General features: G+C 41.5%; 1 protein-coding gene across 1 annotated transcript in view; it reads right to left on the reverse strand.

Annotated features, from left to right (window-relative positions):
- The window catches only part of EIF3A (eukaryotic translation initiation factor 3 subunit A), a 41,097-nt gene extending 33,439 nt beyond the window's left edge, over nucleotides 1-7,658 (reverse strand). Inside the window, exon 1 of the mRNA XM_069099065.1 lies at nucleotides 6,479-7,658. Coding sequence (XP_068955166.1) covers nucleotides 6,479-6,527 — 49 coding nt within the window. The 5' untranslated portion in view covers nucleotides 6,528-7,658. The remainder of the gene's footprint in view (nucleotides 1-6,478) is intronic.
- Nucleotides 7,659-11,332: the final 3,674 nt, after the last annotated feature.

An 11,332-nucleotide genomic window follows, 5' to 3' on the forward strand; every position in this document is an offset into this window, starting at 1 on the left:
ACTCTCTTGGTAAATTTATTAACTCTCCTGGGCTTTGGGCTTAACTATTATGTCTATGAAGATGACTCACTTCTCTATATCCAAGCCCCAGTATCTCCTCTGAGCTTCAGTCCTTCATCAACAAATTGCCTATTGAACATTTCAAACCGGAGGTCCCAATCTTAAATTCAACCTGTCTACAACTAAATTAACGGATCTTTCACTCTAAACACTCCCACTCTTTCAAACTACACTATTTCTGTTGAAACCACCACCATCCTTCTGTCTCTCAGATTTGTAATCTAATCATTATCCTGAACTCCTCACTCTCCTTCACCCCACATATCCAATCAATTGTCAAATACCTTTCTTTCTACCTTTACAAATTACGGTAATAGAATACAAATTAGGGGAGGCTAGGTGGCGCAGTAAATAGAGCACTGGCCCTGGAGTCAGACCTGAGTTCAAATTTGACCTCAGACACTTAACACAAAAACTAGCCATACGACCTTGACCCCAACTGCCCTCCAAAAAGAGAAAAAAGAATACAAATTAAAGTGAATAGAGCATCAGCCCCAGAGTCTGAAGAACCTGAGTTCAAATCCCCCCTCAGACACTTGCTAGCTGTGTGGCCTTGGGCAAGTCACTTAACCCCAATTGCCTTGCCTTCCCCCTCTCAAAAAAAAATTCAATTTGGTACTTTATATGAACAAAGCAGAACTACCATTTTCTTCAACACAATACTCATTTAAATATAATTCACAACAGTCCAGTTAAACTGCCATGTCTACCTGTACCTTGAATTAAATGATTTATTTTCTTAATGGAACTGGTATCCATTAAATTCAACTAAATTCATAATTAAGAGAACATAGTTGAAAGGAACCTCAGACAAAAATCATCTAATCCAATCTTAAACTAGTCTGTCCTATGAGCAAAATTTTCAAAATACCATTTTACTTGTAAAATCATTTTAACCATAAAGAGATCAAAGTGAGGATTGTAAAGGTCACTTATGTTAGTTCCATTATCTAACAACAGTTTCATAAAAGACACCTAAAACTAAAGATAGCCACGCGTGAATTTAATATGGTAACTTTTTTTTTTTTGCCTTTTGGAGGGCAATTGGGGTTAAGTAACTTGCCCAAGGTTACACAGCTAGTTTGTGTGTGTGTGTGTGAAATGTCTGAGGCGTAAACTGACCTCAGGTCTTCCTGACTCCAGGGCCAGTGCTTTACTCACTGTGCCATCTAGCCACCCATATAGTAACCTTTAATATTCAGTGGGCTAAGATTTGCTAAACATTGTTCGTGCAAATATATACACACAAACATCTCAGATAATTCACTTTTCAAAGGGATAATTTCCTTTCTAAAGAAAACAGAAATCTGGTTTCTTTTAAACTTAAGAGCCAGATTTAATTGGAAAAAATTTTTAAAAAAACTTGAATCAACTTAAGAGAGTAGCTTCCCATGAGAAGCTATTTTTTTTAACTCTCTCAAGAAGTTTTGTTCAGGAAACACACGAGCATATTTTGCTTCAAGCTTTTTAAACTTTCACTATCTCTCACCATACTTTTAAACTCAAAGAACAATAAAGCAGGGGTGGCTAGGTGGCGCAGTGAATAGAGCACCGGGCCCTGGAGTCAGGGGGACCTGAGTTCAAATTCGGCCCCAGACACTTAACACAAAAACTTAGCCGTGTGATCTTGGGCAAGTCACTTAGCCAATTGCCCTACCTTCCCCCCTCCAAAAAAAACAATAAAACAGGTCAAGCTCTCTTTAAAATCACCCTTTTTAATGGGACCAGAATTTCCATATAAATAGGGCAACAGAAAAATTAGTAAACAATACAATAAAAGCAAAGACAAGAAATATTATTTGTCAAGATGTTTTCTTTCAGTAACTGACCAATTAAAGCATACAATGCATCAACCTGGAAAAGAATTCAATTTTAATCAGTTTATGAAGACTTTCATTATTGTTAAGTTACAGAAATGTTTGCTATTGTTAAACTGAAAAAACTCCTTAAGTTGGACTTTAAACAACTGTAATAACAACTGTCTGTCTTTAATTAACGCAGGCAATTTTGTTCCCCCAAGCTCCCAATCACAAGTCTCCTGATTAGGGCAATAAAGACTAAAAATCACCAATTTTCATTTGGGATTAATCCAACACACGTAAATATATTAAGTGCTTGGTAGTACACTTCAGGGAATTTATGATAAGGAAGGCATAGTGCTTGCCATCAAAGAGACTGCAATCTAATTGGGACAGGAGGAAAGAAGACAAATTTTACAACTTGGATGGGACTTTTAGAAGTCATTTAGACCAATCTCTTCATTTCAGAGAAGAGGAAATTGAGGTTCAAAGCTGTTAAATGACTTGCCTAGTCATGCAAGTTACACTACCTGTAAATAGTGAAGTCAAAGCTACAAGCCCAAATATTAAAAGGCAGGATATCATGAGTTTGGCATTCAACAGCAACAAAATTCTACAGAATCTCATGTCACATTAATGACAAGATATTTGAAAAACACTTAGACTCTACAAACAACAGAGACATTTTAACATTACTTTTATTTATACCCTTAAATCTATTTTAATTGAAATATTTTAATATAAATTTTCAACTACCTTTATTGGAATAAAAGTCGACTATTATACTCTATTGAAACAACACGGTCATCAGAACATTGAAACTATGTATCTAGCTTCTTGAAGTTTTTAAGTGTCATTTTTACAGGCTCTTTTGTGGATCAGACTGAGTTACAGTGTTGCTCAAGTTGCGGATTTGCCACAACCAGTTAATTTTTTAAAAATCACTGTTGTAGAACATAATTTAAATGGCTTTTACAAGTTCATGAAGAAACTTTTGTTTGGTGCTTTACACTGGCAAGATAAAAAAAAAAAGGTGCAATTACAAGTGTGTTAATGATTTTTGCTAGATTATTTGATTTTAGATTTACAATGATATAAGAAATCTACCAAACTCAAAATACAGCAGAAGTGAATGAGAGGAACATTGAAAATTTTAGAAAATGTTAAGATATTGTCAATGGATTAATTCAAGTATCAAAATGTTGAAAAAAGTTAATTATACATATTAATTCACTTAAATGTAACTGGAGGGCATTCAATAAATTATCTCATTTACAGCCTTCAAACTATGCAACATGAGTTTCCTATCCACATACAGCAGTGACACTACTTTGGTCTCTTTGACAAGGGGTCCACATGACTTAATCAAAATATGTCAAGGGCACAGTAGTAACAGTATTTTATAATTTCCTATTTCCCATCAAATTCTAGTTCTTTGGAAGCTCATTAACAGTAAGATACAAGCTTAGTTATTCCCATAATTCAATGATCCCTAATATACATAGAGCTGCCTCAGTAACCTGTCACCACTGCATATTTCTTCAGATGGAGCCACAAAATTCGTTTTTAAATGCCCCCTCTTAATATTCTTATTCAAGATTTCTTAATTTTGCTATTAACTAGAGTTAAGTCTGTGGCATCCACATTCAAATACTGTAAAATATAATTTCGCAAAGTAGTTTAGTCAGATAAAAAATTGCCAAAGACAACCAATGTAACCACTACTTAATATTCAGAATAATATTATAATAACTACTTATATTGTAGTCAACAGAACTGATATCAGTAAAAAGTCTAAGAAAACCAAATGTTTGGCATTTAGGTTACAAATCATGGATGTATCCCTTGGTGTCATGGAAGTACATGTATTTATCAAAATATTTTAAAAATCTGTAAGACCCTGTAAATGACAAATATTTTATAGCAACCATGAAGTATGAATTTCACACAACAGTATTTTGCATAACTGAGACTGCTCCAGATTCATTATGTTAGAAAATTAACTATCTTTTTAAAAGGTAACTATTTAAATTTATCTCAAAATCATATTAAGAGAAAGGGGTCTTCAAATTCATCTAGTCAATCTCATTTCACAAATAAGAAAATCTTTATTCTATATTACAAATTAAAACATTCTTTCCTCAAAGTTGTTTTTGCATCATCACAAAAATTATAGCATGGTTAAGTCTTCCAATCAGCATTTATCAGCTGTTGGTCAGAGTATGCTGCTAATAAAGTCAGTTATGAGTTCAATTCCTTAATAAACCTGTTCTAGATAGGGACTACATTTCTAAGTACTCCCCTACTCAACTCCATTAAATACAAAATCCTGCTAAGTCTTCAAAGTCCTTTATAACCCTCCTACCTTTCCAGTCTTCTTAAACCTTACTCTCACTTCCACATATCTGTGCACCCTGACATTCCCCCAAACAAGACAGTCCACACCTCTCAGCTACAAGAACTTTTTCTGGTTGTCCCCTATACCTGCTCTCTCATCTTAGCCTACTGGCTTCCTTTAAGTTCCAACTAAAAGCCAACATACTATAGGAAGCCATTCCCAACCCCTCCTTTTACTCTAGGACCTTCCCTCTTCTAATTATTTTCTATTTTTCCTGTATATAACTCATACATATTTCTTTACTTATCTCTCCCATAAGGTTGTGAGTTCCTTGAGAGAAGGACTGCCTTTTGCTTCTTTCTGCATTCCCAATCACGGTGCTTGGCACATAGGACCTTAATAAATGTTTACTGACTCCCCAACCACCTGCAGTCAGAAAAACTGGATCATCACAAAGTTCAACTAAAACTACTCAAAAGTACATGATCAAAGGTCAATAACATCAATTTTCAGTTTATAAAGGATGTGAAACTCTTTAAAGAAGCTGTATGGATTTAATTACGCGAGATTCCTTAATAAAAAAAACTTACAAAAAGCTATAGAAAATCTCCATCAGTTAACTAAACTTGACAACATGTCCAGTATACTCATGAACATGGATTACACGCATGGCTTTGTATCTCAAATATTTTTAAATCAACAGGTTTGGTTTTTTTCTTTTTTAAATACACGAAGACTGGAGGACACAGACAGGAAGCCCCAGTGCTAGAGACTAGAAATGAAAATATAAACCGACAACAAAGAAGAAAAACATGATACAAAGGAGAATGTGATACCGGTATAGGCACAAAGAGTTTGTATATATGAAAACTAAAAGAGTTTTTGGAGGGGAAAGTTTATATTGAAGAGGTGATATCTCAAAGACAGGCCCTGAAGATAAAGAAGCTATTGCAAAGGAGACAGACACATGGAAGACACAATCCAGATATGGGGAACAATCTGTACAAATGCAGAGGAAGATGACAAGGAAGCTTCATGGTCTAAATAAAGCTAAAAAGGTAAGTTGAAACTAGGTTATGAAGGAGCCTCCCATGCCAGATTGCGGGCAATGAAAGGTTTTTAAGCAAAAGAATGATCTGTGTGCAGCAGGATTATTTTGACTGGTGAATAAAAGATCTGTGTCCCACACCCTTCCCCAAATCCTTGTCATCAACTTGGAGGACACATATCAATCCTGCAGGTCTCCTATGGAAAGAAAGACACATATGGGTGGCAGGAGTCCAAGGAAGCAGCATAATAAAGGGAGAGCTATGCCCTCAAAGCCAGGAAGCCTAAGTTCTGGAATCAGCTCTCCCACTAATTAAATGTGTGGGCTAAGGAGTCACTCACCTCTCGGAATCCTCTGCAAAATAAGAGGCTTCGAACTAGGTGACTACTAAAGGTCCTTCCAACTATTAACTGACCTTCAGTGGAAGAAATCCGAGGCCATGGTGTGGGGAGAAGGGTCACCCAAGAGCTTAGAGACAACTAGGAAACAGAAAAGAGAAGGGAGAGTGCCCTCCCCACGGAAAAAGTACGGCGGTCCGGAAAGTAGGAATGGCCTGAAACCAAACTGGACCCCAAGAGCAGCAAAGGGGATTCCTTTTGGGGGAGGAAGGGCCCCCAGCATTGGGGGGTTTCCACGAGGCTGGGGGAGAAAGCAGCTGTCAGCGCCGGGGCCCCCACGGGAGGTGGAGCCTCGGTCCCCGCGTGCATTGTCCCCGGGAGCCATGTTTCTTCCTGCCCGGCTTCCCCAGATGGCGGCCCCGCGGAGAAGGAATGCCGGTATTAGGGGAGGGCGGTCGCCCGGAAGGGAAGGCCGCCCCGTGGGAGCGCGCGGAAGGCAGGCTCAGGCCCCGGCCAGGGAAGGAGCCTGTAGGGCGGCAGCGCTCCCTCGGCGTGGGACCGGACGGGCGGCTGGGGGAGGGGCGAGGCCTGCGGGTAGGGCCGAGGAAGCGGCGGCCCGCGCTGGGAGACGCGGGCGGGGAGGCCCCAGCAGGGTACAGAGGAGGACGACAAGGTCGGGCCGCCGCGGAGGCAAATACACGGCGGTTCAGCGGCCTTCAACCGCCCGGGGTCCCACCAGGCACGGAGAGGATGCGTGGGGGACCGGCGTGGATGGGCGTCCCGCCGGGGCCGAAGGCGGGGTCCGCAACCAGTCGGCTCCCGGAGCGCGGCGGGACGTCCCTGCACACCCTGGGACAGCCTCTCGCCCTCCCCTGCCAGCCGCGGGCTCACTCACCGTTGGCCCGTTTGAGGGCGTTTTCCGGCCTTTGGAAATAGGCCGGCATCTTGGCGGCGGGGTCAGTTCACGCGGCGTCCGGCGGCAGCAACGAGGTACTCCTTGTGCCGGACCTGGACGGGGTACGCGTCCGCGATCTCTTCACCGGCTCCACGGGCGGAGGGTCGGGTGAGGGGGGTGGCGGAGATAAGAGTAGACAAGTCGGCGAGCAACACGCGCTCCGCCAGCGCCCCAGCCTGCCAGAGACGGAAAGGAATTGGCCACGTGACCCCCGCCGGGCGCCACCGCCTCCCAGGCCCCGGATGTGCCGGCGCACCCGCAGTGTTGGACGCCTGGCCCCATCCCCGCTCCGCGCCGTGCCGTACGCCGACGTGATGGCGTCATGCGCCTTTGCTTACGTGGCCGAGGGCTTCGGACGGCTTCACGTGGGACTGGGAAAGCCTGTGGGTTGACCTTCTCAGGCTCTATTTTCAGAAGCGCGGGCTTTCATTTTTGTGATACTTCAAAAGGTCGTGGGCCGTAATTCACAAAGAAACTCGTTTTAAACAATTACAAATGTTAGATTAAATGGATGGATGTGGTGCTTAAACTCAAACAGTTACATACGGGTGCCCTTATTAAACTGCGCGGTGCATTATCTCAACTAACAGCGCGAGGCTCCCTCACGGCCTGGCCCAGGCTTTCATTTTAAATTCTTGCCGAGCCGCCTTTTTGTCACAGTCTGGTGCGCGGAGGCGCCGCGGGGAGCGGTTCTGTTAGCCCTAATCTAAGCAATCAAGCACTTTTTTCGGTGAGAAGCCACGCTCCAAAGACAGTGAATAAGCCCAGTATCCACGTATTTGAGATAGAGTGGATAATGATGGACAGACAGTAATTTCACTTCCAGTTCTCCCATTACAGACTGCACAAAAAATGCTTATTCATTGTTAAATTCACAATAAAAAAAATTTGTAACTTTTAAAAAATTAATTAAAAACAGTACTAGGCTAAGTGTTGGGTGACCTTTGTTTCTAACCTGGCTCTGTTAAGTGGCACAGTGAATAGATCACCGGCCCTGGAGCCAGGAGGACCTGAGGTCAAATCTGACCTCAGACACTTAACACAAAAACTAGCTGTGTGACCTTGGGCAAGTCACTTAACCCAATTGACCTCCAAAAAGATTGTGACAAAAAAATATTAAAATATTCTCCTTTATTAAAAGTACATTAATAGAAATCAAAGATGGGGCAGCTTAACACTTAACACAAAAACTAGCTGTGTGACCATGGGAAAGTCACTTAACCCCAATTGCCCTCCAAAAAGCAAGCAAGAAAGAAAGAAATAAAAAATATTGGGTGATCTTGACTACAAGTCCTCCTTCAATGTGAACTTTGTCAACTGGAAAGCAGTCTGGGAGATTCCACCAAGCTGGAAAGACACTGAATTTGGATCCAGGAACATGTGATTGGAGGCTTAGCCAGATCAGTTTGAAGAGGCCCGTCACCAGACTCAGCTTTCACTGATTAAGTTTTTCAGCCACAGGAAATCTCTAAGACCATCTACTAATTCTAAATACTACTAATACTAAAAACAGAGTTTGCAACTGTTGATTCTGTCTCTGCATCTTTTATATCCATCCCCTTCTTTCCATTTACATAGATGGAAATAACCTCTCAACTGGTCTCCTGCCTCTAGTCTTACCTCTCCATTCTTCATAAAGCTGCTAAATAATTTTCCTAAAGCACAGGTATGATTGTGTCATTGTTTTCCTCAAGAATCTTCACTGGCGTAGAGTCAAGATGGTGGAGTAAAAGCAGGACCTCCAAGCGGCTCCAGCTTCCACCTTCCCCAATCATTGTAAAAAGGGGACTCTAAACAAACTTTGGAGCTGCAGAACCCACAAAATGACACAGATAAGCTAACCTCCCGCTGAGGACAGCCCGGCAGGCTGGCAGGAATCAGCCAGCATAATGCTCTGGGAGCCAAGCCCAGGTGGCATGAGCCAGAGGTTTTAGCCACAGGGTGCATCTGACCAGCCACCAGCTGGAGGGACTCCAGATCAGCAGCAGCTGTGGCCGTTTCCAGATTTATCAACACATAGATGCAAAGGACAAAGTGAGAGGTCAGTGCAGTTTGGACTTTGGGACCCAGTAAGTGGGAGGAGTGCATCGGCTTTTGCCCCCGGGGCGAGAAGCCACTGAGACACCAGGCACAGTCAGACAGTGACACATGGCAGCTTCAGCTCCTGGCCTACAGAGTGTAGGGGGACCAAGCAACCAGTCTGAGGGGTACTCGCTCTTGCTTTAACTTGCTTGGATCTGGTTTGCATTCTAGGGTGGAGGTCCTGTGGTGTGTGTCCAGCTCACCAGAGTGTGTGGAGGCCTCAGAGATGGCACCCATCTAATACCTCTAGCAGCTGAGAAAACCTCAGCGTTTGGGACAAAAGCTCTCCTGTCTGGTGGCAGAGTCCTACTGTGGCAAAAAACCCAGGGGTCAAGTGACTGAGGGGCGACATGACCAGGCAAAGGAAACAAAGCAGACAGAAGATTCTAACATTAGACTCCTATTTTGGAGACAAAAAGGAGCAAAGCACGGAACAGGAGGAAGACAGTGAAGTCAGAACTCCTGCACCAAAAGCTTCAAAGGAAAATATGAGCTGGTTACAGGCCATAGAGGACCTTAAGAAGCAGATAAGAGAAGTGGAGGAAAAACTGGGAAGAGAAATGAGAACAATGCAAGAAAATTACGAAATGAGAGTCAACAGCCTGACTGAGGAAAATCACACCTTAAAAAATAGACTAACTCAAATGGCAAAAGAGGCTCAAAAAGGTAATGAGGAGAAGAATGCCTTAAAAAGCCGAATTTGCCAGATGGAAAAAGAATCTCAAAAGCTCACTGAAGAGAATCATTCCTTCAGAATTAGATTGGAGCAAATGGAAGCTAGTGACTATGAGAAATCAAGATGCTCTTAAACAGATCCAAACAAATGAAAGAATAGAAGGCAATGTGAAATATCTCATGGGAAAAACCACTGACCTGGAAAATAGATCCAGGAGAGAGAATTTAAAAATTATTGGACTACCTGAAAGCCATGATCAAAGTAAGAACCTAGAAATCATCTTCCAGGAAGTTCTCAAAGAAAACTGCCCTGATGTTTTAGAACCAGAGGGCAAAATAGAGGTTGAAAGAATCCACCGATCACCTCCTGAAAAAGATCCCAAAAGAAAACTCCTAGGAATATTATAGCCAAGTTCCAGAATTCCCAGATTAAGGAGAGAATATTACAAGCAGCCAGGAAGAAACAATTTGAATATTGTGGAAACACAATCAGGATAACCCAGGATCTGGCAGCTTCTACACTGAGGGATCGAAGGGCATGGAATATGATATTCCAGAGGGCAGAGGAGCTGGGATTAAAACCAAGAATCACCTACCCAACAAAACTGAGTATCATGTTTCAGGGGAAAATATGGTCATTCAGTGGAATAGAGGACTTTCAAGCATTCTTGATGAAAAAACCAGAGTTGAATAGAAAATTTGACATTCAGATACAAGAAGCATGAGAAGGTAAACAGGGAAAAGAAATCATAAGGAACTTATCAAAGTTGAACTATTAACATTCTTACATGGAAAAACAATAATTGTAACTGATGAAACTCTTCTCAGTATGAAAATAGTTGAAGGGAATAGAAATATATATGTCTATATATGAGGGTATATGAATACATATGTAAATGTGTGTATATATGTTTACAAGTATACATAGAGGGCACAGGACCTATTTAACAGGAAGGGATGATACTTAAAAGGTGAAATTAGGTGAGGAATATAATGAGAGGAGATGGGAGAGACAGAATGAGGTAAACTATCTCATATAGAAGAGGCAAGGGAAAATGGTTACAATGGAGGGGAAAAATAGGAAGGCAAAAGGGAATGGGTCAACCTTATTCTCATTGAATTTGGCTTGGGGAGGGAATGACATACACACTAAATAGGGTATCTCACCCTCCAGGAGAATAGGGGGGAAGGGGATGAGAGGGGGAGATGATGGAAGGGAGGGCAGGCAGGGGGGAGGGAAGTTGAAAGCACCCACTTTTGAAAAGGGACAGGATCAAAGTAGAGAATAGAACAAGTGTGAGGTGGGATAGGAGGGAGGGAAATATAGTCAGTCTTTTACAATATTTCTACTATATTATTGTTTTGCATTAGCTACACATGTACAACCTATACTGAACTGCTTATCTTCCCAGTAAGGGTGGGTGACAAGGGAGGAAGGGAATGAATCTGGAATTCAAAGTTTTAAAATCAAATGTTTAAATATATATGTGTGTGTGTGTGTGTGTGTATATATATATATATATATACTATTATTAATACTATTTTACATGTATTTGGGAAATAAGATATATAGGCACTGAGGCATAGTGATCCACCATACCCTACTGGAAAAGTGGAAAAGGGTATGGGAGAAAATATGGGAGAGAGCAGAATGGAGGACGGGATATCCTGTGGGACCGCTATTTTGGGGCGGTGGGTAGGGGAAAAATGGGGAGAAAATGTGTAGCTCAAAATCTGGCAGAAATGAATGATGTAAATCAGAAGTTAATAAAGCATTTGAAAAAATGGGAAAAAAAGAAATTATAATAAACTTCAAAAAGGCAAAAAAAAAAAAAAAAGAATCTTCACTGCTTCACTGGCTCCCTTCTAGCTCTAAAAGTTACAGAGTTGGAAGTCCCTAGCAGCCTAAACCCAGATTAAAATGGAATTGAGAAATGTTTAACAAAAAAATACATAAAAATACAATACAATGGAGATAAAAATTTATAGTTTTCTAAGTTGGTATACTGTCCAGGATCCATTTTGATTTGAGTTTGA

This window comes from Petaurus breviceps, unplaced genomic scaffold (assembly GCF_028583685.1).
Source record: "Petaurus breviceps papuanus isolate PSGF00001 unplaced genomic scaffold, PetGlider_PUasm1.0 37, whole genome shotgun sequence".
Classification (NCBI taxonomy): domain Eukaryota; kingdom Metazoa; phylum Chordata; class Mammalia; order Diprotodontia; family Petauridae; genus Petaurus; species Petaurus breviceps.